Below are 27821 nucleotides of genomic sequence, written 5' to 3' on the forward strand. Positions count from 1 at the left end.
TAGTTTTGTCTTCATTTGGAGCTGTTCTGTCCATATTTCAGATTCATACCCTGGTATTCTTGGGTCTTGTGTGTGTTTTGTGGTCAGATGCTCTGGTTTCCCTTTAATTGCTGCCTGTCTGTGTTCTGTCCTACAGTCACATTACACTATATGCACCTCCTCCTGCATGGCTTCACTCTCTCCCTCTCTCCCTCTCTCCCTCCCTCTCTCTCTCTGTCTGAGTGTGTTTTTTTGGGTTGGAGGAGGGGAGTTTGGACTCAGTCGAGGGAGGTCGTCTTACAGACCACATACGGGGGTTCTGCTGTTGAACGTAAAACTCTCAACGCTCGGAGTCTTTTCTTGTTGAACTTTCTGACAAACAGGACATGATCCAGGAAAAGATGGACTCTTTTTTGCCATGAGCTTTATTTGTTCTTTGGTCTGTTTTCTGAGTTTTGAGGAGCTTCTTACTTACCGGTGCATTTTTTGTTAGTTTTGTCTGACTAGGACTCCATCATCTGTCGTGTCCAGGTTTTAAAAGCTTCATTTCTGCCTGTGGATTTACTTGTTATTTCTTAAAAGACAGAACCGTTGTGTGCTTCAGATATTTAGCATTACTGTGGCTGTTAGCAAAGCATTGGTAGTCTTCCTTAGGTTCCTGATGTGGTTGTGTTTTCGTGTCCTTATCTCTTCATTGGTGTTTCTCTGCCGTTCTCCTTTGTGTCCACTGAAGGGGGAGGAGCTCAGGTCCATATGAGACTGGACACTGATGTAATAGTATTCAACTGCATGTACGTTCACCAGGAGACTTTAATGAAGAGGATGGACCGCACAGAAAAGTTCATCAAACTCCACTTGGTGATCCAGAACTGTACACGCATTCAGATCTGAGATTTTCTTTGATGTGTTGACTCCGCCCCCTTCATGGAAACACTGTGAACCAATCAGGAACAGGGAGCTAGTTATGGACTGCACAGCGGCAATTTTAAAAGCATGTGCCCGTTCCAGAGTGAAATGGTGCAGGCGCCACCGTAACCCATGGAGACCAGCGGGTGGCGGTGGCGGCGGCAGCAGCGGCGGCTGTTGTGGCGACGCGACGACAACAGGTGTTGTCGGCCACGTCCGCTCGCTTCTCAGGTGTTTTCTGTTCTACGTCTGCTGTTGTCTGTCCCGTGAAGAGAGCGCCGATCTGTGTCGGGATTGGCCAGATCGGACCAATAATGACCCAGAGAGAGGAGGACGAGGCAGAAGAGAGGAGGAAGGTGAGAGTGGGTGTGATAACGACGTCCAATCAGCAGACGAGCAGCCCTTCAATACCACACTACAGATCTATCTATCTATCTATCTATCTATCTATCTATCTATCTATCTATCTATCTATCTATCTATCTATCTATCTATCTATCTATCTATCTATCTGTCTGTCTGTCTGTCTGTCTGTCTGTCTGTCTGTCTGTCTGTCTGTCTGTCTGTCTGTCTGTCTAAACCTCCTCTTTGATTACGGTCTTCAACACCAGCTTCTTTTGATTGAATCTATTATTTTTACTTCACAGACTTTTATAACTTTCTATGTGCGACTATGTCAAAACAAATCAATTTAAAAACCAATTATCAATGACAGATATGATAAACTCTGCAAGGATAAGTGATGGGCGTCTGGGCGATAAAACCATAATAATATATATCATTACTGTATATACTGTAACTTTTCCTCGACGAAATATGATACACGCTTGATACAATTTCGATAGAATTCATTCATCCATGTTTTGACAGACGTAAGAATAGCCAATCATAATTAAGTAGTGCCCCACTGAACCAATCGCGTTAAAGCCACGGCAGGTTAGGTTGACGCCCACAGCACACATGCTAATGTTTGGACTGCAGCGGGAGTTAAGGAGTGTTCCCTCAGGAGAAAATATGAACGAGAACTGGGGCGACCGGGTTATTGAAAAGAAGGGTGTGAACCATTTGGGTTCCAGCGTAGAACAGAGGCATAAAAGCCAGGGGTCGGACGGCCAAAGCATGTTGTTTCACTTTCAGTTTACGGCAGTTATGGCACAAAGGTATGCTCGGCTCAACAGATTGGGGGGCGTTGAATCTTTAACCCTTAGGGGTCTGAGTCTGTTTTGGTTGTTTTTGAGTTTTTGACTTTGCCTTTATATACTATATAAAGAAATGTTTATCATACCCATGTTTGGTATCTTTTTTTTTTTTTCAGCACACAAATTTTAAAAACTTGTATTTTTCAGTCTAAAACAAGAGACACAGATGAATACAGATGCTATGACTATGTAAGTAGACTGGACATTAAATACCATCATTGACACAAAGTAAATAGCAGACAGATCAGATGTACAGTTTCCAATCACTACTATTACTAAACACTACTGATCATTGTGTTTGTTACAATGGGACATTGTTACCTGTGTAGTAATAGTGCACCACTTCCATTGGTCACATACGTTTATGTTGTTGATTTGTGCAGTTGTTGTGATTTTCATCTGGATGGTTCTAGAGGATGTTCTGTTCAGTTGGACAGTTGTTCTGTTCAGTTGTTCTGTGTGGAGTTTGTTCTTTTTGTGTCTCAGGGGTTAATATCAGGTCTCCTCTGAGTCCTCCACCTCCCCACATCATGATAAACAGGTTCATTCTCTGTTTAGTGCTTTTACCAAGGTACAGATGAAAATCTGTAGTTGGTCCCTGGACACCTGCAGTGTGCTAATGTGCTAATGCTAATGCTAGGTGTGCGTGTGTGTGTGTTAGCATGGGTAAAACACAGACAGAATTCCCCTACAGGGACGAAAAAGTGAGTTGATCTCAACCGTAACCTTAATTGTTCAATAGTGTTTCTATAGCTATTAGGGATGTAACGATATGAAAATTTAATATCACGGTTATTGTGTCCAAAATTATCACAGTTATCATTATTATCGCGGTATTGTTGAAATTGTGCTCAAAATGTTCAAGAAGTACTTATACACACACTGAAATAATTTAACCAAGTTGTATTTAAAAATAATAAAATAAAGTAATTGGCACAATGTACCTTCTGTTGCAGAAACATTCGAATATTAACCCTTAGGGGTCTGAGCCTATTTTGTCCATTTTTCAGTACTTTTGATTTTACCTTTATATACTATATAAACAAATGTTTACTATACCCATGTTTGATTTTTTTTTTTTTTTTCAGCACAACTTCATCTATATCATTTGTCTATTATTTTTTCACTTTAACCTACTATATCAACATAAAAGGACAAAAAACATACAAAAAAATATAAAATCCGATTTGAAAAATGTATATACGTTATTGCATAAATAACACAAAAATGCTTAACAATCCTTTGCAAAGACTTTAAAAGTGAATGTTGGTTCCAAATATTAGGTATATGCAATTAAAATTGTAATAAATGAAAATTATCCTCAAATATTTGACATAAAAGCAGATCTTTACATAGGCATTTTTTCCCCCTAAAAGTGCGGTAATCAAACACGGTTATCATGAGAATTAGAATTTAATCGGTAATACTAACCATCTGCAATTTTAACATGGTTTATCGTTATGCTGGTAATCATTACATCCCTAATAGCTATTATAGTTTAGTTTTATAGTGTCATCATAGTTATTTTTAAATATAACCTCTTCGCTGCTGTGAAGTGTCAACGTATTCAAAGACAATTACACATGCAGAATATTGAATCTGTTACAAAATACAAGTTCCTCTCACTGATTGAACACAAGAATCCACATAGTTTTTTTCTTTGACAGTGTATTGTTGTTGGACTGAAACTTATGCCTAAATTGTTCAAATAAATCTTACATGTGTGTTGAAACCAAACACTGTCATAGTCGGTGTTAAATTAACAATTCCATCTTTTACAGTGTGGATGAACAGACGTACATACATCACTGGTACTAAACACTGCAGAACTCATCATCAGTCACATTTCCATCCAAATGGACCATTATTTGAATATTATTGGGTTGGTTTAACACAGTGCCTGTTAGATGTAGTGTTTCATTACATATATAAAACATACAACCTGAGGTGTCGACTCAGTAGCTCATACTGAGGTAGTCGGTCAAAAAACTACGATTCCACATTAGCTTTAGCCACCGGAACCAAACCACTGGTCTGGATCATCATTTATAATGTTGATCTGTTTGGTAAAGGAAGACCAGGGGAGGACAAAAAGTACTAGACAGTTAGAAATGAGGGAAGGAAACAAGAGAAAGAAGGAAAAAGGAAGGAAAGGACAGAGGCAGTGACTCCAGTAATCATGAACTCGCGAACAAAACCAAAATGGAAAAGTCTGTTCTGATCTTTCCATTTGATTTTTCTTCATCTAAAAACAGCTCACACACCCTGTCATTGACTGACCACACATGTGTGCACGTGCACGTGCATGTGCACACACAGTTACTGCTGCTTTTTGTTTGGCTGGTTTTTCAGTGTGTGTGTGTGTGTGTGTGTGTGTGTGCGTGTGATGCTTCTGTTGTACTAGTCCAACAGTCAGCAGTTTACAGCTGTAATTATACAGACACTGTGTGTGTGTGTGTGTGTGTGTGTGTGTGTGTGTGTGTGCATGCATGCGTGTGTGTGTGTGTGCTTATAAAACATGTGTCTATACTTGGCATATTTAGGTCATGATACTGAATATATTCATGTGCAGATCAATCCCAGCCTCCTCGGTGGACGTTCCATCTGTAACTGAGTTCATGTTCATTCTCCTGCACTTTGTTCTACTTTCATTAGTCATTTGATTGGACAGATTTGATTCTTTTTTTTCATCCTAATTGGATGGATCTGCCCTCATCGAGCGAAGGGGTGGGGATTCAGGTTGGCATGGCAACAGTGTACATGTTTGGGGTTGATGTCAGTGTTGGATGTGTTAGATGGCTGGTGAAGCTCTGAGTAATACTTGAATCTGGTTCCATACCTGCTTATCGATTATAAAATGGTCAGAAGGTGAACCTGTATGTATTGAACAGTTACTGTGTATTGATCCATCACTGTATGACACCGTATGACCTATGATTTTCTGCTTCCTGTCTTTTTTTGTGCTTATTATAGCCTCAGTATGACTATAATAGAATAATATCATTCCTCAGAACTGAGAAAAACTCCTATATCTGTTCAAATGATATGAAGGAGGAATCAGAGGAGATGACCAAAGGTTTTCCAGGTCACATTATCTTATAGTTACTTTAATTATTTAACTAATTCACCGAAGGTTTTAATGTAAAATGTATGTTGTTTTTTTTTATACTCCTTACCAAATCTGTTCTGTACTTGTCTAACAGATTCTAACTCTAAGAGTTACACAGTTCCAACATAAGGATTAAAGCAGATGCTTCTGTTCACTGTCATTTTTATATGATTTATTTATTAACCCATAAAGACCCAGTGCTACTTTTGTGGCAGTTCCCAAATGAAGTTTTGCTTAGATGTAACCATTCTTAAGTGATTTATCACTATTTATTATATATTATCCTCTGTATTTAGCTTTTTTTTTTTTTTTTTTTTTTTGTGAAAATCATGTATTTTCCTGTATTTAATTTTGCTGATCATGTAGGTGTTCATAAAAACTCAGATTAAACTTGAGGGTTATTCTATCAGAAACAGAGAAAACTGAAGAAAAAGTGACTTTTTCAGCAAAGATATCATTAACTGAACATAAACCCAGTGTGTCCATCCACTGTCACTGATCCGACTCCATGGGTTTTACTGGTGAATCAATGTTGTAGAAGATGATGGTGGTGGTGGTGGCGGTGGGGTGTACACGCACGCGCATTTTGGTCGGTAGGTGTGTGTGTGTGGGGGGGAGGTACACGCCAAAACATGCCTCTTAGTTTCTTTGGTGGTTCATCTTTATTTTTGGGAAGAGGATATTGAAGTTGTGCCTTGGCCTGTGCAGTGGGAGGTCCCAGGGTTCTGTCCAACCACAGGTGGTTCTTAATGTTTAACAGTAAATGTAGATCTCCATCTGGACCAGAGGGGGTTTATCTGGACTCCAGGTGACTGGAAACACTAGTGTTGGATGAAACCAGTGTCCTCAGTGTGTGACATACATGTTAGAATGTCCACATATCTCACATGTCTTCATTGGAAAATGCTTCATTTAGTTCAGAACATGTCCGTTCTTTTGGGTGGAGTATTGGTGTGCATGTGTCCTTCATCAGTGCTGGTCCTGTGTCCAGGTGAGGAGGAGGAGCTAGGACCGCCTCCTTCAGTGGATGAAGCAGCTGACGCCCTGATGACCAGACTGGGATTCTTACTGGGAGACAAGTTCATCAGTGGAGATGCAGCGTCCTCGTACCCCGCTCCAGAAGATGGACAGGTACAGGTACACCGTTCACTGTCCAGCACACAGACAGAATCAGTCCAATGATTCCAACAGTCCACATTCACATGACATTAATTTACTGAGTTTGTACCACTTTACAGTAAGACCACACTTATGTTTTATAATAGGGTCATTAATAGGGTTATCATTGTTCATTTATATGTGTATAATAGGTTTATTAATAGTTTATTAATAGTTTTATTAATACATTTATAATAGGTTTATTAATAAGTTTATTAAAAGGTTTCTCAAAATATAACTGATGTGACATATGCCTTAGAATTCCTTCATATTAGTTTATTCATGTGTAAGAATATTAACCCTTTCATGCATAGTGGTCACAGCAGAGGACAGTTCTTCTCCAGCTGTTCTCTTGTATATTCATGGGTTTTGTTGTTTTAGTTGCATATCAACCAACACAGTGGTTACTTATGCACTATCCCATAATACACTGCAATTCATACCGTTATTGTAACTTTGCAGTTCTTGATAAACCTGATCTGTAGCAACATATTTGAGTGTAAATCAATTGCTAATTGTTATGAGACTGTAATTAACAGTTGTTGTTTTTTTTAAACAAGAAGTTGTTGTGTTTTGTTGTTTTTTGCATATTATTTGAGTGCATAATAACTACTATTATAGTATGTTAAAATGTGAGAAAACATCAGATTAGCAACATTAAAAAAACATTTATTTCATAGTTTTCACACAGTATAACAGTAAAAGCATGTTTCTTTGCTTCAAAAATTAAATGCATGGTGTCCAGCTGAGTGGACATTTTTGTAACTCCATGAAAAATAGGTTAAAAAAATTTTTTTTCAATCACATTGTTTTTTTCATGCCTAAAGAGGAATAAAAACACTCAGGAAAAAAATCTTGATTAAGGTTCTCATAATTCATGCATGAAAGGGTTAAAAAGCACCGCTGTCTTTGAGTCAATGCCTGACAGCTGTCATCTAGTTGAGTCTAAACAGATAAGAACCTGTAAATGTGATTTTATTTTCGGTGTTTTCATGGTGTCTGTGTCCTCCGTCTCCCCCAGAGGATGTCCCCTTCGTCCAGTTTGGCCAGTAGCTCCACCTCCCCCTGCTCCACCCTGCACCCTCCACCTGCAGGAGAGGGCAATAACAACACCAAGCACACCCCGTCCAACTACGCCTCTGTCACCTCCCCCACCTCCACCCTGGACAGCAGAGACAGCGGCATCATAGGTGAGAGCTGGCACCCCCTGTTGGTTCAACAGTGACTCCAACAGTCTGTTCAACCGCTCACCGTCTTTGTCTGCTTCTGTCATTTAGCCACTTTGACCAGTTACTCTGCAGAATCTGCAGTGGAGCGCGATGACAGCGGCAGGTATCACGGTGACGGTTACCATGGCAGCAGCCTCAACCTTTGGCAGGGGGGGCCCCGGCATGTGGTGGCCTCCACCTCCTCCTCCAGTATGGTCGCAGTGAGGAGAGAGGATGCCATGTCCGCCTCCACCTACAGCCTCAACAAACTGCACCCTGACCAAGGCCCAGGCTCCGCCCATTCATCAGGCTCCACCCACTCCATCCCTCTCTACCTCATGCCGCGGCCAAATTCAGTTGCAGGTAAGACAGCCAATGGATGACCTGTGTGGGTGTGGGTGTGGGCACGCCACCTACTGGTGATGCCATTAAGTCTACAGTATGATATAACGCAGTCACTGTCTATGTCCTGGTCAGGAGGTGTGTATGTATATTAGAGATCGACCGATATGGGTTTTTCAGGGCCGATACCGATTATTAGTAGTTAGAGGAGGCCGATAACCGATATTTGGAGCCGATATTCATTTGCAGTAAAAGTGTAAAAATTGGCGTGAAAAATTTTGAATAATGCAAACACTGAATTTCGTTTAAATGCCTAAAACATGTTTATTTAAACAAACAAATAGAAAATAATAGCTCCAGAAGTGCATGGATTTCCTAGACTCAGAAGCATCTCTTATAAAGTTGAATAAAAGCTTAAATAAATAGCTCCCTTAAATTTTTCCACTGTCAATAAAGTAAAATTTAAATATAACTATAATGACTTATCTTTGTTTTAAGTTCAAACACAACAAAAATACAGGGAGACTCTTGTAAACTCTTGGGCCACATGCTGACATCTGCTCAACTCATCATGCTTCATTTATTACAGCATTTGGGAAGCCTTAAGTTGATTTCATTATTAAATTTTATATTTTACCATGCGATAGCAGGGATCCTGTCATTCAAAACTATGTTGTTACATTATTAATGATTAATATGACAAAAGCTACATAAAAAGTCTAATAGTGTCTATGAGTGCAGGTAAACTCCTGACAGAACCCAAACAGCCTTTAGGGCTTTAATGAGCACACACAGGATTTAAAATGTTCCACCATGTTCAGATAAATCACTTCTGAATTTTACTCTCTCTCATCTTCACTTTAATTTTCAGATCATAGGACTAGAAAGCTCACAGCAACATTAGTAGTTGTGAGTTGTAGAGTTCTTCATGTGACTTTAACGCAAACACACACATTACATACCAACACAGTCTCACCCCAAATAGTCAGAAACTGACGCATATGGTCAGAGCCCCAGAGCGGCACTATTTGACGCGTCGGATTTCGACGCAGAAGGAGTACACACCGTGGAGAGATGAAGTTTTCTCGTGTGAGAAGCTCCGGAGAGAAAACACGTGTCAAAGGTAAACGCAGACAACTCTTCTGAAACTGTAATAAACATCCCTGTGCTCTACATCTCTGGACTACTGTAATGCACTCCTTACCGGTCTCCCAAAAAGCACCACAGACAGACTTCAGCTGATTCAGAACTCTGCAGCTAGGTTATTAACCAAAACCAAGAAGAGAGAGCACATTACTCCAGTGTTGGTTTCCCTGCACTGGCTACCGGTAACCTACAGAATTGATTTTAAGATATTACTCCTCACGTATAAAGCTCTAAATGGAACCGGACCAAGTTACATTGCAAACTCACTGATCAATTATGTACAAACTAGAACACTGAGGTCATCAAACGCAGGGTTACTAGCGACTCCCAGAAATATTACAAAGAAAATGGGGGACGCAGCCTTTACTAACTATGCACCAAAGTTATGGAATACAATTCCAAAAGACATTAGAGAAGCCAGTTCACTGAATATATTTAAAACCAAATTAAAAACATTTTTATTCTCATTAGCCTTTGAAAGGAGATAAAAATGGGGTCACAATTCAGGAACCAGGGATGTGCGGTTTTTTTATTTTTATTTTATTTTATTGTATTTCTGTTTCAAATTTCATCCTATTCTATGCATAATCAAATATTTTAATGTGCGCTGTTTTTATATTTATTTTTATTTTATTGTATTTCTAATCAAATCTTAATGTATTTTAATATTGTATTTTTTTTCAATCAATGTGAAGCACTTTGGGCTACAATTTCTGTATGAAAGGTGCTATACAAATAAAGTTTATTATTATTATTATTATTATTATTATTATTACCTCTCACAACTACTACTAATGTTTCAGAAGAACGTCAGCAGAGTAAACATTAGCGGCAGCTCTGCTAACTCAGATGACCTCCTGACATGTCTGAGAATTAGACTGCTGATAATATGGAGATGGAAACAGTCTGTGATAGAAAAGCATGTGTGTGGGATTAAGAGAGAGCGCCAAAAAAACTCAGTTCACTTGTTTTAGGGAAGCACGCTGAGGTGGAGTCTGATGAGCTTTTACCAGAACATTAGTTCATCAGTCTGGCTCTAAACACTCTGCACACTATGTATTAGTAATGGAGAAAATGTACGTAGAACACAGTCTCATCCCAAGTCAGTCCCAGTCTGTGTGTGAGGACAGCTTCAGCCTCAACCAATCAGAGTGGATAGTGCAGGAGAGAGAGAGAGAGAGGGAGAGGGAGAGAGAGAGAGAGAGGTGCGGCTGCATCTGAGCCGAAATAACCCAGTTTTAAATTGATTTCTTAATATCAGCCCATTGGATTAAAAAAAGGCCGATACCGATATACGTCAAATTTCCAAATATCAGCACCGATTATCGGCCCGGCCAATAATCGGTCGACCTCTAATGTGTATATATATATATATATATATATATATATATATATATATATATATATATATATATATATATATATATATATATATGGTGGGGAAGCAAAATTTACAATGAACATTAGTTGTTTTTTCTCAGCAGACACTACGTCAATTTGTTTTGAAACCAAACATATACTGATGTCATAATCATACCTAACACTATTATCCATACCTTTTCAGACACTTTTGCCCATATGAGTAATCAGGAAAGCAAACGTCAAAGAGTGTGTGATTTGCTGAATGCACTCGTCACACCAAAGGAGATTTCAAAAATAGTTGGAGTGTCCATAAAGACTGTTTATAATGGAAAGAAGAGAATGACTATGAGCAAAACTATTACCAGAAAGTCTGGAAGATACTATTAAAGAAGAATGGGAGAAGTTGTCACCCCAATATTTGAGGAACACTTGTGCAAGTTTCAGGAAGCGTGTGAAGGCAGTTATTGAGAAAGAAGGAGGACACATAGAATAAAAACATTTTCTATTATGTAAACTTTCTTGTGGCAGATAAATTCTCATGACTTTCAATAAACTAATTGGTCATACACTGTCTTTCAATCCCTGCCTCAAAATATTGTAAATTTTGCTTCCCCACCCTGTATATATATATATTAAAGAATCAACAACCACCAGGTAATGACGGAGACTTCAGTGTGTGTGCAGTACATTTGACTGTAGTATGTAGGTCAGTGTTTTAGGCAGCAAACCGTTTGCTCAAAGTCATGCTAATTATCAATATATTGCTCTCTTACCTTGTCATGGATATTTCCACCCCCCAGTCCGCAATTTTTCAGGGATGCTTGGGGGAGTTAGGAGGCTCATGGTGCCGTTGTGCTATGCTTTTACGCCTGCTGAAATATTCCACACCCTGTTTTGTTTTTTTTAACACAACCTGTTCCTCCATTTCTGCCTAATGCACTGATGTTGGTGTAATGACAAAAAAGACTTATCTTTTTCTATCTTATCTTATCTTGTCTTATCTTATCCTATCTTATCTTAAGTTAACTTAATCAGCAACATTTCTCACTTGTTTTAACTTCACCTGTTCTCTCAACTGAAAAAAACTACATTTTTGTTTTGTTTGTTTTTCTTGTCACAAAAATACAGCACATTTCACTTTAAATACACCCAAGATTTTGAGAAAATGACCAAAGGATTAAACCAGTTGATGAAACCACCCATAACATTTATAGAATTTTGGGATATTTGTTTCACAGTTGTAATTCTATTCAAATAAGGTAAAGCTCCAGTAGTCTGTCTTTCTACACTAAAACTGTGGTATGGTGTTTTGGTCTTTTTCACCTTCACCAGTTTCAGAGACTGAATGACAGTAACATTTGTCTTCGGTGTCTTTACAACAGCATCCTAATGAATCGGTTTCCCTCTGCTGCAGCTGTACCTGTACCTCTGCAGGTGTAAAATCAGACATGGGTGTGTTTGTGGGTTAAAGGACAGAGGCTCTGTGGTGTTGATAATGTTTTGTCTGTTGGTCTGTCTGCTGTGCACGTACACAGATGGGCAGATGTTGTGTGTTTTCTGAGGCGCTGCAGCGTTTGTCAGTCAATTAGAGCACACGCAATGGAAAAAAAAAAATCTGTAATTTAACAGAATTTTCACTGTTTATTTTACAGATTTTTCCTTTATTTTTAAGATATAGGAAAATATCAATAAAATGACAAAAATAGACTGTGATTTTACACATCAAATGTAAAACAACACGAAAAAACTGCAAATAACCAAAAAAATTTCAATTTTTCAAAAGAATTTTTTTCTTTTTTCACAGAAAAATACAGTTAAAATACATTTGCAAATGTGTCGTAATTTCACAAATATTTATTTTCTGTTTATGCATTAAACTGTAAATTTAACCCTTTCATGCATGAATTACGAGAACCTTGGTCAAAATTTTTTTCTTGAGTGTTTTTATTCCTCCTTGGACATGAAAAAAACAATGCAATTGAGTTTTTTTTGTTTGTGTTTTTTTTCTCCATTGAGTTACAAAAATGTCCATGCATTATATGTTTAAGTAAAGAAATGTGTTTAAATGCCAATATCAGAAAGTAATATGAAAACAACAAAATAAAAACATTTTTAATGCTGCTTATCACATTTTAACATATTCTAATACTAGTTATTACTCACTTCATGGAGATAATATGCAAAAAAAAAAGTCTAACAATTAACAACTGATTTACTCTTAAACATGTTACTGCAGATCAGGTTTATCAAGAACAGCTAAGTTACAGTAAAACAACAAAACCCATAAATATAAAACAGTTTTGAATAACTGTCCACTGTAGTGACCACTATCCATGAAAGGGTTAAAGTTTAATAGTGTAAAAACATTATAATAAAACAAGATAAAATTACTGACAATTAACCGTAAAAGAAGTATTTGTTCTGTCAGTTTAACCAGGCTTGCTTGTTAATTGACAAATATCTTGTGTAATTACAGGAGGTTTCACAACAAAAATGTTGAATAAATGTATTTTTGTGAATGTATAACATGTATAAGCACTGATAAACTGTCCAAATACAGTTTTTATCAGTGGATTGTACAACTGAGTCTCATGGAAAATTATTTATATATATGTTTATAGGTATATATTGTTTTAATATGAATAATAAATGTAAATATTCTTTATTAAACATTAAAAAGTAAAAAAAAAAAAAAAAGCAAAATCTCATGTAAAGTTAGGTCAAAAAACTGTACTTTAATTATGGAAAATTCCTGTATTTTTATGAGATGGTTATTTTCCGTTAGTTAACAGTATTTTTTGGCACCCCTGCTGCTTGTATAATACTGTTTGGGGTTTTTTTTACCTTTTTTTTTTTTTTTTTTTTTTTTTTTTACAGTGCACAACATCCATATTAAAGTCCATACATTCCAAATCCACCCTCACATTGGCCTTTTGGATGTTTCTATAATAGAATAAATGTTCCTTATGATGTAAAACTGATCTGGAGTCAGTTCTGTTCATATGTGACTGTCTCCTTGTTTACTTGGATCTACTTTCTGCTCTTTTCTGGTTGAGTGAATAGATTTGATATTTTCCTTAACTTAGTGTCGTTGTAATTGAATTCATTTTCTTCTGTGATAAAAGGTTTTATTTAACATATGTAGTATAAAAATCAAACACTGTTTTTTCAGTTTATTCAGTTTCACCAGTGTTTGATTTAACCTCAAACAAAGTCAATGTAAAGTCAGTAGTTTCCATTTCATCATCTCTTTCCTCTTCATTTTACTCATAAAAACTAAAACCATCAACACTTTGGAAAAGGAAGGAAATGACATGTATGACGTTACTCAGAACACACACACACACACTCAGTGACAGGATGTGAGGCTCATTCACTGCTGTGTTCTGTGGCGTTAGAGGATTGTGTCTGGATCGATTGGATCAAAGTATTGGTGAGTTTTGGTCAGTTTTGATCTGAGTGGATCTGTTTTGAACTTTCACACACGTGTCCAAGCTTTGTTAGCGTTAGCATCAGACAGACGCTGTCCTCACTGGACAGGATCCTCTTCACTCCACGAACAATACATGGAAAACCCAAAATGGAGTTTTACCGACACATGTGACCGTTTAGATCTTCTGTATCGCCTGAAACATGTGTGAGTCTGTACACAGTCTGAAAAAGACTGGAAAGACCCACAGACACTGGTGCTGTGTGTGTGTGTGCGTGCGTGCGTGTGTGTGTGTACAATGTTTTTTGCAGACTGGGAGTATCAACATCTGAATACAAGTGACTGTTCGTTTCTGTGACTCTTGTCTTAAAATACATTTACCAAATTAAAACACAACACACACAATTATGTCAGTTTTATCACAGCCACAGACTTTCACCAACACTCACTAGTCTCTTTTCCATTGGACGTCTGCGCAAAACTTTAAAGATATAAACTAAACAGAAGTGTGTAATGTCTGTTTTTCCATTAAATCACAAATGCGATGATTTGTTTTATTTATTATCGCAAGATAACACAAGAAGTCATTCCATTAACATGGTGACGAACGTAAATATTGTGTTGATTTACAGATACTGTATATCCAAAGAGATGATTGTAGATTTTAGGAAGAATCCTACAGTCTTCTCTCCTGTCATCATTAATGGCCAGGCTGTTGAGGTGGTTCAGAAGTATAAATGTCTTGGAACGGTGCTGGACCTCAGGCTAACTTTGAGTCTCAGGTGGATGCTGTATGTGAAAAAGCTCATCAGAGGATGTATTTTTAGTGTAAGTTTTGCAGTTTCAAAGTGGATAACACTTTTATGAAAATGTGTTATTCTTTTTTTATTGAGTCTGTGTTGACCTTTTCTTTTATCAGCTGGTATGGGCTGCTTACCCTTAAAAACAGGAACAGGTTGCAGGGCATCACTAAAGTGTGCAGCAGAATTGCTGTCACCACACTCACTGACCTGACTGTGTTGGACCAGAGGCGGACTCTGAAGAAGGCTCAGTCAGTCCTGGATGATCCCAGTCATCCCCTTTATGATGAGTTCAGGTTACTTCCATCAGGTCGCAGATACAGTGTTCTAAATGTAGGACAAATAGGATTAGGAATTCTTTGGTTCTGGCAGCCATTGTTCTGCTGAATAACTCTTTGTAATGTTGGTGCTATTGTCTTTAATGGACTATTTATTGTTGGTTTGTTGTCCTTGTGATACTGCTGGCTGTAGAACAAATTGCCCCTCGGGGATAATAAAGTTCACCTTGACCTTGACCTTGATATTCATTATTATTATATATATTACCCCTCTATTCCATACTAACTTTAAAAATTATTCATTAGTGTGTACACATGTTTCTTTTAAAATTCTTTTTCTTCTCTTGTTGTAACGTCTGTCAACATGTTTTTTTTTTTTTTGTTTGTTTGTTTTATTTACATGACTCTAGTTGCAGAAAAAGGTCTTTCCATTGCAGCTTTGTGTGATATACCAGTTGCGCTACGCCTGAAAAACTACCTCTTGCCAGCGCAAAAATGTTTAATTGAAAATTGAGTTTTGACAAAATTGTCATTTTTCCATTAGGTAAATTTTTATGCACAAGTTATATTTGTGCAATTTGAGGGTCTACTGTATGTTTGGTCAATTACTATTTAAGTTTCTCAACTAAAATGTGCATAAGTCTAATGTTTTAGGGATGCAAACACCATGGTGATGTTTAAATACTAATGTGCTGTTTAATAGAAAACAAAAACAGTCTGTACTGACTGTAATACATTTTTGTCTGAAAAACAGTCATATAAACCACACCCACAGGAGGCGGGGCTTGGGGCATCTGTCTCTAAAATGACTTCATGGGACTATATTCTATGTCTGACCAAAAAAAATTTTTTTTTTCTCAATACTTCATCAAAGTTCTTATTTTATACAGATGTTGGCCTCAAAGTGCTTTAACATTAAATATTGTTGCTGTTCAGGGAACCCTCTTCTGTCCAAAACGGTCATTTTTCAGGAAACTGGAATAATGATATATATTCCAGATAAATGAATGGAGTTAAGACAGGGGTGTCAAACTTATTTTAGTTCAGGGGCCAGATTCAGCTAAATTTGATCTGAAGTGGGCCGGACCAGTAAAATAATGACATAATAATATATAAATAATGTCAACTCCAAAATTTTCTCTATGTTTTAGAGCAAAAAAATTTAATTTACATTATGAAAAGGTTTACATCTGCAAACTATCCTTTCAAAAGATGTGAATAACATGAACAAACTGAAAAAATAAGTGTAGTTTTAACAATATTCTGCCTCAGTTTATCATTTACACATGTACATTATAACTTACAGATCACAGTGGATCTACAAACACATAAAACATTTAGTAACAGGCAGAATATTGTTAAAACTGTACTTACTTCTCTTATGACATTTCAGGTTATTCACATTTTTTGCAGAACTATGCTTTGTTTTAGTGTAAATACATGAAAATATTTACGTCTATGAAGAGAAACATTTGGAGTTGTCAATATTTATATGTTATTATGATTGTATTTTACTGGTCTGACCCCCTTTAGACTGAATTGGTCTGAATGTGGGACCTGAACTAAAAGGATTGTTAATATCTTCAGTGTAATTTTTGCATTTCACAAATTCATCCCAAGGATCGGACTGGACCCTTTGGGGGGCCAGATTTGGCCCCTGGGCCGCATGTTTGACACCTGTGAGTTAAGAGATGTAGTCACGAGCCATTTTCAACACTTTTCATTGGTTAAATGTTTCTAAAACCATCAGACCAGCGTGAAGACGGACCAATAGAATCATTTTATGACCAAAAATGGACTTAGGAGGTCTTAGGACATGGTGAAATTAAACAGGACTTGTTTTTATTTGTCAGCCACCAGTTCTGCCCACCTTGAAGACCTGGCCTACCTGGATGAACAGCAGAGACACGCCCCTTCAAGGACCTCCCTCAGAATGCCCAGACAGAATTCTGGGAATCGTAGTCAACCAGACCACAGAGGTAAAGCACACACGCACACACACACACACACACACACACACACAGATAATAACACCAATCTCTGACCTCATCTCGTGCAGCAGTGCGTTTTACTCCGTCCCTCAACCTGAAGCCTCTCCACTTCGAGATTCCCGGCCTGTCGTCTGATTGGCTGTTTACGGGCAGGGAGTGGCTTTTCCAGGAAGTGGACACCTGTCTCCGCAGCGATGACCCAGCGATCAGTCGGGGTGTGGTGATCGTTGGGAACATGGGCTTCGGCAAAACGGCCATCATCGCCCGCCTGGTGGCTCTCAGTTGTCATGGAAGCCGCATGTGGCCGAACAGCGCGGGCAGTAACCAGGCTGCGGTCAAACGTAAGGATGAGGAAAAGAAACAGCTTTTTTTTTTTTTTTTTAATTTAACCTTTATTTAACCAGGAAGAAAATCCCATTGAGATTAAGAACCTCTTTTCCAAGGGAGTCCTGGCCAAGAGGCAGCACAACACATAGTTACAACATACAGTTACAACACAGAATAATTTACAGGACCAGTCAACCTATGTAAAACACGTACAAGTCATTGAGTTATTCTCTAGCACTTTGAGTTTGGATTTAAAAGCACTCAGAGAGATCAGTTCAGTCAATTTCCAGTCTCTTAGCGGCATATTCCATGAGCAAGGAGCAGAGTACACAAATGCCCTTTTACCCAGCTCCGTATGGGCGAATGGCACAAAGAGGAACAAATGCTCATTCGATCGCAGACAGTAAGATTCTATACTTCTTGTCGTTAAACTACAGATGTAGGGAGGCAGTAGCCCAATTTTGGCCTTGTAAATAAAGGTGTACCAGTGTCCCAGCCTCCTAGTGGACAGGGCAGGCCAACCCACTCTGGAGTACAACTCACAATGATGTGTCCTGGCTTTAAGTTTTCATCTGGACGTCTGGACGCTGCATTCTGATGAGGTCTGTGATTGTCATTCCAGATCCAGAAGGTTTGTCTTTTTCATCCAATTCCATGGGAAGAGGAGAAGGAGGAGGAGAAGAAGGAGGAGGAGAGGGGAGCTGTCCAGGGACTCCAGAGATGAGGAGGAGGCAGGAGGAGGCGCTGAGGAGGCTGGCAGCTCAGGTACAACCCCTCACTTCATCTGTATGTGGAGGTGGCTCCTATAAATGTGTGTATGCAGCATCGTCATCATCATCATCATCATCATCAGATCACTGAATTCTGCCCTCATCTAAGGGCATTGAAGCATTTTAGCCCTAAGGCTTCGTTCAGATGCAGGTAAATGTGGCCCAAATCCGATTTTTTTGTCCATATGGGACCTGTATCTGATCTATTACAGACAGTTTGAACAGCACTAATCTGACCCAGACCACTTTCATGTGCGGTCCTACATCTGGCCCAGACCACTTTCATATGTGGTCCTAAATCTGACCCAGACCACTTTCATATGTGGTCCTAAATCTGGCCCAGACCACTTTCATATGCGGTCCTAAATCTGACCCAGACCACTTTCATATGCGGTCCTACATCTGACCCAGACCACTTTCATATGTGGTCCTAAATCTGGCCCAGACCACTTTCATATGCGGTCCTAAATCTGACCCAGACCACTTTCATATGCGGTCCTAAATCTGACCCAGACCACTTTCATATGTGGTCCTAAATCTGACCCAGACCACTTTCATATGCGGTCTTAAATCTGACCCAGACCACTTTCATGCTGGTCTCCTATCGTGTCTAAACTCATGTACTTCCTGTGTGTTCCTACAGGTGGTCTCTTATCATTTCTGTCAGGCTGATAACTCTCACACCTGTCTGGTTCCTGAGTTTGTCCACAACATGGCGGCCATTCTCAGTGACAGTCCTCAGCTGTCGTCGTATCGGGAGCTGCTCCACCAGACGCCGCAGCTGCAAAGTCTGCTGAGTCTGCGGTCCTGCATCCAGGACCCAAACTCCGCCCTCCAGAAAGGCATCCTGGACCCCCTCAACAGCCTCTACAGAGGTATGAACATGAACCAGAGTCAAGGCTCGATGGACTTTATCATCCCCCAGAGGGATATTATTGAACAGCCACTAGTACATATATCCACACCAAATGACAGATACATATATACATATATACATACACATACATATATAAATACAAAAACAGAAATCACACAGTATTCAGGAACCTGAGAGTCGCAGGCGGTCTTCTTTCTATTGGTCCTGTTACATGGTTAAAGGTGCTGGAGACTTTCGTGACCAATTTTTCATCAGATCTGTCAAACCTCAGTCATATCCTCAGTATCATGAATCTGTAAGTCTGTCTGTCATTACTCACCTGAATCTCTTGCATTACGGTGAACAATTTCTTAGTGCCATCCACCAGAAACAAACTGTGTGTTTACATCCAGAGCCAGGAGGTAACTCGGGCATCTTCGGAATTTTGTCACGACATGCACTGTGGGAAATGGAGGCTCATGCAGCCTCCTGACAGCGGTAGCTGCTAAAGATACAACGCGAAAATGGCAGGAACTCCCTTCCAGATATGCATATTCCTCCAGCCGTTTCCGTGTTTCAGACGTTTCCGCGTGTTTGTTTCATCCATATAATATCATATGGTCACGCTGCCGCTGCAGGTGGCTGCACGAACCTCCCTTTCCCACAATGCACGTCGCGACAAAATTCCGAAGATGTCCGAGTTCCCTCCCGGCTCTGGATGTAAACACACAATTTGTTTCTGGTGGATGGCACTAAGAAACTGTTCACCGTAATGCAAGAGATTCAGGTGAGTAATGACAGACAGACTTATAGATTCGTGATACTGAGGATATGACTGAGGTTTGACAGATTTGATGAAAAATTGGTCACGAAAGTCTCCAGCACCTTGAAAGTGAATTTTCGACCAGACTGAAGCAACTTAAACTCCGCCCATAGAGAGTGGGCGGGGTCTTTCATTACTGACCGGGCCTTTTCAGAGTTCTGACTCCTGTGATTCTGTTGCGCACCTTCACAAAACCCTGGAGTCTGTTTTTGATTTTATTTTTATTTTTGAACTGGCTCAATAAAGCATCTTTATAAATGTCCTGTCGACATTAAAACTCGGTTGCCTCTGATAGAAGTCCATGCGCTGGTGTGTTTCTTTAAAAACAAAGGACAGTTTATCATCATTGGGCCTGTGTATCGGCAAGAATCTGGCAATACGATACAAATCACAATACTAAGATCACGATACGATATATCATGATACTGTTAAAAGGGCAAATTTTTTGATTGTTTCTTTTTTAAACATGATTATTTCCTGGAAGAATTGAATTACACCTGAAATATGCACAAATACTAAACACATTTTTATTTGATCACAGCAGGATCTAATGCTAAATCACAAAATGTTCCTGTGTTCAAACTTAAGTTATGTTTTACAGATATTACAGTTTAAGATCCTGTTCAAATGTTTATATTCTTTTAGTTCAGAACTAACATCAGAACATGATTTTAGTTCAGTCCCACCAAAGGACCAAACATCTGCCTCTCAGACAGTAAAAAGTGCTTTTAGGATGATTCAAATAACCATTATTTAATAAAACAGTGTTAAATAATAATAAATAAGATATAAACAATAAAGAAAAACAAAAATGAACCTCTGCCATATCTGCTTTTGAATAAATACCTAAAAATATCGGCACAGTACTTTTTAATGTCGATACAGTATTGTGAAATGAAATATCACAATCTATTGCAGAAATGATATTTTCTAACACCTCTAATCATTATTGCCTGCAATATGTAAAGTGTTCTTAAACTGTCTGACCGTGGATCAGGACAGAAGTGACCCTGGACCCAAAACACCACTAATCTGAGCTGCTTTTCTCCAGAGAGGAAGATACACACGGAGAGGACGGGGCTTATTGTGTTGATTGACGGGCTGAACGAGGCGGAGTTCCACCGGCCGGACTATGGCGACACGCTCACTTCCTTCCTGACCCGAAACATCCAGAAGTTCCCCTCGTGGTTGAAGGTCATTACCACCGTCCGGACCGGTCAGCAGGTAAATAAAGTAGGCCTCCAGTCTGTCCCCAGGACCAGTCCGATACAGTGGACCCAGAAGTGACTCTCATCCAGAGCAGCAATAGTAATAAAAAAAATATATACTTTATTTAATACTTTTTACTTCTGTCCCAGAGTCTACTGGGAGAAACTAACTGTCAATAGTGAGTTATGAGTAAGGAATGCAAGAAAATGAACAGTCATGAAACATGGCTTTGTTTTTATTACATCAGTGAGAGTTTGATCCAAATAAATAACATTTGTTTGTAATTCATCACGTCCATTTTTCAATTTGCATGTTTTATTGTCACATCTGTTTTTGTCAGTTCATATTTATCATTCTAATCCCTTATAAAAGAACAGTTACAATGTGTCAGTGTCCACTTATATTCAACTCTTTTTATGTATTTGTCTATATTTGACTTTTTTCCTGAGGTGCTAAGAAATGAACTAAAACTGTAATGTGGGACTGATGCAGCTGAGGTTTGTATTTTATAGCTCTAACAGCCTCTGTTGTGTCCCCAGGACATCACCCACTGTCTGCCCTTCCACCACATATCACTGGACAGAATGGAAGAGAACAGCGCCATAGACCAGGACCTGCAGGTAACACACCTGTCTGCCTGTCGGCCTGTCTGTCTGTCTGTCTGTCTGTCTGTCTGCCCATCTACCTGTCTGTCTGTCTGTCTATCTGTCTGTCTGTCTGCCTAGCTACCTTTCTGTCTATCTGTCTGTCTGTCTGCCTAGCTACCTGTCTGTCTGTCTGTCTGCCCATCTACCTGTCTGTCTGTCTCCCTGTCTTACTGACCTGTCTGTCCATCAGTCTTTCTGCCTGTCTGTCCGTCTATCTCTCTTTCTTACTGACCTGTCTGTCCTTCTGTTTGTCTGTCTGTCTGTCTGTCTTTCTGCTTGTCTGTCCGTCTGTCTCCCTGTCTTATTGACCTGTCTGTCTGTCTATCCATCTGTTTGTCTATCCGTCTATCTGCCTGTCTGTCTGTCCGCCTGTCTGTCCGCCTGTCTGCTTGTCATACTGACCTGTCTGTCCGTTTGTCTGTCTCCCTGTCTTACTGACCTGTCTGTCTTTCTGTTTGTCTGTCTGTCTGTCCGTCTGTCTGTCTGTCCGTCTGTCTGTTTGTCTGTCCGTCTGTCTGTCTGTCTGTCCGTCTGTCTGTTTGTCTCTCCGTCTCTCCGTCTGTCTTACTGACCTGTCTGTCCTTCTGTTTGTCTGTCTGTCCGTCTGTCTGTCTGTCTGTCCGTCTGTCTGTTTGTCTTACTGACCTGTCTGTCCTTCTGTTTGTCTGTCTGTCTGTCCGTCTGTCTGTTTGTCTGTCCGTCTGTCTGTCTGTCTTTCTGCTTGTCTGTCTGTTTGTCCAGGGTTACCTGATGCATCGTATCCACACCAGTGCTGAGATCCAGAGTAACGTGTCTCTGAGTAACGGTCGCCTGGACAACAGCGCCCTGTCCAAACTGATCAGCCACCTGAAGAGTCTGAGCAGAGGATCATACCTGTACCTGAAACTGACCCTGGACCTGATCCAAGGAGGGTACCTGGTCCTGAAGAGCTCCAGCTTTAAGGTGAGGCCAGAGACAGGTCCATTGAAGTCTGTCCATGGAATCAGTGTAATAGGTGTGAGAACATGAGGACATCTTTATTTAATACACCTATGTCAAATACATCTGCATTTAATACATCTACGTATATTTAGTGTATCTATGGTTACTATATCTATGTTTAATACATCTATGATTAATACATCTATATTTAATATATCTATGTCTAATACATCTATTTTTAATATATCTATGTCTAATATGTCTATATTTAATACATCTATATGTAATATATGTATATTTAATACATCTATATCTAATACATCTATATTTAATATATCTATGTTTAATACATCTATATTTAATACATCTATCTCTAATACGTCTGTATTTAATACATCTATATTTAATATATCTATGTCTAATACATCTATATTTAATATATCTATGTCTAATACATCTATATTAAATATATCTATGTCTAATACTTCTATATTTAATATATCTATGTCTAATACATCAATACTTAATATATCTATGTCTAATACGTCTATATTTAATATATCTATATGTAATACAGGGTGGGGAAGCAAAATTTACAATATTTTGAGGCAAGGATTGAAAGACAGTGTATGACCAATTAGTTTATTGAAAGTCATGAGAATTTATTTGCCACAAGAAAATGTCCATAATAGAAAATGTTTTTATTCTATGTGTCCTCCTTCTTTCTCAATAACTGCCTTCACACGCTTCCTGAAACTTGCACAAGTGTTCCTCAAATATTGGGGTGACAACTTCTCCCATTCTTCTTTAACTCTTTCCCCGCCATTGACGAGATATTCCGTCAATCCGTGTTTTCACTGTTATACTGTAGTTGGAGGTGTTGTGGATCATGTGAATTACTTTCCTTAGTCCAAAAACAAACAATTAAGCAGCTTTTTCAGAAAAATGACGGGCCGGGTTTAACGTTTTTGCACTGGAGTCTCCGTATCCCATGGCAACGCATCCAGCGGCAGTCACTGAATGAGGAAATGAAGACTGCAGGAACCGCGCGCAGTTTCAAAAGCCTTAAAGATGATTATGGAGACAGAGTCTGACAATTCAATATATGATGGAGCTACAGAAGAACCATTTAGAGACAGGAACGGAGAAATAGAAGGTCAGGGAGACGGACACGGAACACGGGAAACAAGGAGCGGCTCAGGTCCGACACGGAGGTGCGGGTGGGGGGGGGCGGGGGCACAGAGCAACACGGAGAAAATGACAGACAGGAGGAAGAGAAAAGAGACATTTCTAGTGGACATTCAAGGAGAAGACAGACATACAGACATGGGACAAGACAAAGGAAAGCTAGTCTGCATCTGTTAGAGTGAGTTCAGATTCAGACTGAGGACACAGAACATATTCAGCTGTAGAATGTCAGCAGGACACATGGAAGACACTTTTGGATTTGGCTTTTGTATGAAATAAATAAATACATATATTCATACAGAGATAAATAACTAGATGTCCATAGAATTATTTACAGATCAAACACAGCAGCTGGTCCAACAGGAGGACCTGGTGCAGCCAAAGGCCAGAAATCTACAGTATTTAGTGCATTTGTTTCTTTTTTTCTTGAAAATGAGGAATATTGAGGTGTTTATATCCAAAAGCTAAACTACTATGTGTTAGACTTATAACTGATGTATGTAAATGTGCAAAGTTTAGAAGGAACCTTGTGCTTTACAAGATGTTCGGTCTAAAGTTTGGTGTGGATTCCCCTAACATTTTGTGGAATGATGGGATATCTTAGAGCTGTTTGTTACTATTATTGCTGTTATTATTATTTTATTTTGTGATTTTGAAGATAGTGTTACTGTTGGTGAATAAGAAAGAGTCAAAAATGTAAATAGGAAATCAGTTTTCTCTTGAAAATCAATATCTTTGAAAAAAATGCAATTTTCTCAGCTTTTTGCTCAAAATTCAGTTTTTTCCTGAAAATGACCAATATTCAAATGTTTATATCTCACGAACGAATAAAGATAGAATAAAATAGTTTTTTGTGTTTAAAAGTTGAAGTTCTGTTCTTTCTTTTGATGTATTCAGTGTTCACATACTCCTAACACAACATTTTCAGTGAGCCTCCAAAGATTAGTGAAAATGACCAAAACGGCTGGCGCTGGCTACCAACTCACTGGAAAATGCTCTGGCGGGGAAAGAGTTAATAGTATCTTCCAGACTTTCTGGTAATAGTTTTGCTCATAGTCATTCTCTTCTTTCCATTATAAACAGTCTTTATGGACACTGCAACTATTTTTGAAATCTCCTTTGGTGTGACGAGTGCATTCAGTAAATCACACACTCTTTGACGTTTGCTTTCCTGATTACTCATATGGGCAAAAGTTTCTGAAAAGGTATGGATAATAGTGTTAGGTATGATTATGACATCAATATATGTTTGGTTTCAAAACAATTGACATAGTGCCTGCTGAGAAAAACAACTAAATGTTCATTGTAAATTTTGCTTCCCCACCCTGTATTTGTATATTTAATACATCTATGTCTAATATGTCTGTATTTAATACCTCTATATTTAATATATCTATGTCTAATACATCTATGTTTAATACTTCTATGTCTATGTCTATGTCAGAGTGTCAGTTTAGAAACCAATTACATTACATTTATACAAACACAAAGCATACGTACATGATATAATGTCAAATACAGTGGAAAACTCATGTATATTTTGAATAAAGCACCTGTGAGATCTGACAGAAAGTAAAAGTGTAGCCCATCAGTAGGATCAGAGTTAAAGCAGGTGGAGTTTAAGGGTTCATTTGGATTCTTTTTTTAACACATGTTGTATGAGGCACCTGCACATTTAATGAAACTGCATTTAGAGGAAGAACACATGAGTACCTGTATGGAAGCAGCAGCAGACCCTCCGAAACACAACAGGTCACTTATATTCAGTTACATCCTGCAATAATCTTCTGTTCTGCAATAACAACACAATATTTATTCAATATTTATCAAAATATAAATGCACTATTTCTATATAGACTTGGTCCATACATATACATACTGTCATATACTGTATATTCTGTCTATTCATATTTTGTCCATTTTTATTTTTTTATTTTACTTAGGTCAATTCTTGTGTTACTTTGTAAAACTAAAATTGCAATTTCTTTTTTTTTTTTTTTAGTTTTTGTAATTTTATATTCACTCTGTTCTTATTTCTGTAGTACTGGTGTTTTATTAATATTGTTGCACTGACTGGAGTAGCACAAACACAATAAAGGCTATTCTATTCTATTCTATATTTAGGGGTTTTTTTATGTGACAGCCCTTTATGAACAGGACCTGATGCTGTTAATTTGTTCCCTTCCAAATTTGCCAGACTCCCTTTACAGAAACAGTGGTTTTCAGTCCAGGAGGGGGCAGTGATGGACCAGTTACTGTTCCACGAAGGAAAATGAAATGTTTCTTGTGAAAGAAGTTCAGTAGTTTTGAAAAGTGCTTCAGGGCTTCAGTTTCCCGTCATACAAGGACGTCTGGCAGTGAAAATATTCTAAATATAACACACACAATACCACTGACTGGATCATTTTAAAGAGTGTCCTTTTAAAGTGGCAGTACCCCCCCCCCCCCCCCCCCCCCACTGTAAGGAATCCAAACTGACCCATTAGTTACTCATTTACTCAGTTACTTATTCACATGTGTATGTAGTCGTGTAGTTCCAGTGTGTACCAGTCACTGTCTGTGTCCATTTGTCCAGGTGGTTCCTGTCAGTCTGGCGGAGGTCTACCTTTTACAGCTCAACATCAGGTTCCCCACACAGTCGTCTTTCCAGAGAGTTCTGCCTCTGCTCAATGTGACGGTGGCATCTCTGCACCCACTGACTGACCAGCAGGTACCACCAACACCCACTGACACCCACTAACACCCACTGACCGACCAGCAGGTACCACCAACACCCACTGACACCCACTAACACCCACTGACCGACCAGCAGGTACCACCAACACCCACTGACACCCACTAACACCCACTGACCGACCAGCAGGTACCACCAACACCCACTAACACCCACTGACCGACCAGCAGGTACCACCAACACCCACTGACACCCACTGACCGACCAGCAGGTACCACCAACACCCACTGACACCCACTGACCGACCAGCAGGTACCACCAACACCCACTGACACCCACTGACCGACCAGCAGGTACCACCAACACCTTCTGACACCCACTAACACCCACTGACCGACCAGCAAGTACCACCCACTAACACCCACTGACACATCCACTTACCAACCAGCAGGTACCACCAACACCCACTGACACCCACTAACCGACCAGCAGGTACCACCAACACCTACCGACACCCACCACACACTGACACCCACCAACACCCACCAATACCTACTGACACCCACCACACATTGACACCCACCGACACCCACTAACACCCACCAACACCCGCTAACACCCACCGACACCCGCTAACACCCACCGACACCCACTAACACCCACCAACACCTCACCGACACCCACAAACACCCACTATCACCCACCAACACCTACCAACAACCACCAACACCCACTAACACCCACCGACACCTACCACACATTGACACCCACCGACACCCACTAACACCCACCAACACCCACTATCACCCACCAACACCTACCAACAACCACCAACACCCACTGACACCTACCGACACGCACCACACATTGACACCCACCGACACCCACTAACACCCACCAACACCCACTAACACCAACCGACACCCATTAACACCCACCGACACCCACTAATACCACCCAACACCCACTAACACCCACCAACACCCACCAACACCCACCAACACCCACTAACACCCACCAACACCCACTAACACCAACCGACACCCATTAACACCCACCGACACCCACTAATACCACCTGACACCCACTAACACCCATCAGCACCCACTAACACCCACTGACCGACTAGCAGGTACCACTGACACCCACCGACACCCACTAACACCTACCACCCACCGACACCTACCAACACCCACCACCACCCATCAACACCCACCAACACCCACTAACACCCCCACCACCCACCCACCCTAACCGCTGTGGTCCCATCATCTTCCAGCTGTTTGAGGTGGTGAATGCGGGTGCTGTGATTGGAGGAGCGCTGCAGTGGGCGGAGTTTGCGCAGCGCCTGGAACAGCTGTCCCCTTTCTTGCTGTGGCGAAGCGATGGTACCAGGATGCTGAAGCACGCCTCCTTCAGAGAGTGGCTGGTGTGGAGGGAGGAGGGCCAGGACGACCGCTTCCTCTGTGACCCCAGGTAAACACTGATGGAGACCAGA

At 39.7% G+C, this 27821-nt stretch overlaps 1 protein-coding gene across 4 annotated transcripts in view; it reads left to right on the forward strand.

Moving 5' to 3' along the window:
- Positions 1-27821, forward strand: part of LOC115423512 (protein TANC2-like) — a 93609-nt gene that overhangs the window by 46443 nt on the left and 19345 nt on the right. For 2 of the 4 annotated variants that reach the window (XM_030140358.1, XM_030140359.1), the window contains exons 4-15: positions 6185-6324; positions 7373-7541; positions 7629-7922; positions 16771-16896; positions 16977-17249; positions 17858-18000; positions 18649-18880; positions 20736-20908; positions 21433-21513; positions 22282-22482; positions 26225-26359; positions 27603-27799. In XM_030140358.1, coding sequence (XP_029996218.1) covers positions 6185-6324; positions 7373-7541; positions 7629-7922; positions 16771-16896; positions 16977-17249; positions 17858-18000; positions 18649-18880; positions 20736-20908; positions 21433-21513; positions 22282-22482; positions 26225-26359; positions 27603-27799 — 2164 coding nt within the window. Of the gene's footprint in view, positions 1-740; positions 1242-6184; positions 6325-7372; positions 7542-7628; positions 7923-16770; positions 16897-16976; positions 17250-17857; positions 18001-18648; positions 18881-20735; positions 20909-21432; positions 21514-22281; positions 22483-26224; positions 26360-27602; positions 27800-27821 lie in introns of those variants that run through there. The other 2 variants (XM_030140355.1, XM_030140357.1) reach the window with 2 other exon arrangements.

This window comes from Sphaeramia orbicularis, chromosome 8 (genome assembly GCF_902148855.1).
Source record: "Sphaeramia orbicularis chromosome 8, fSphaOr1.1, whole genome shotgun sequence".
NCBI lineage: Eukaryota > Metazoa > Chordata > Actinopteri > Kurtiformes > Apogonidae > Sphaeramia > Sphaeramia orbicularis.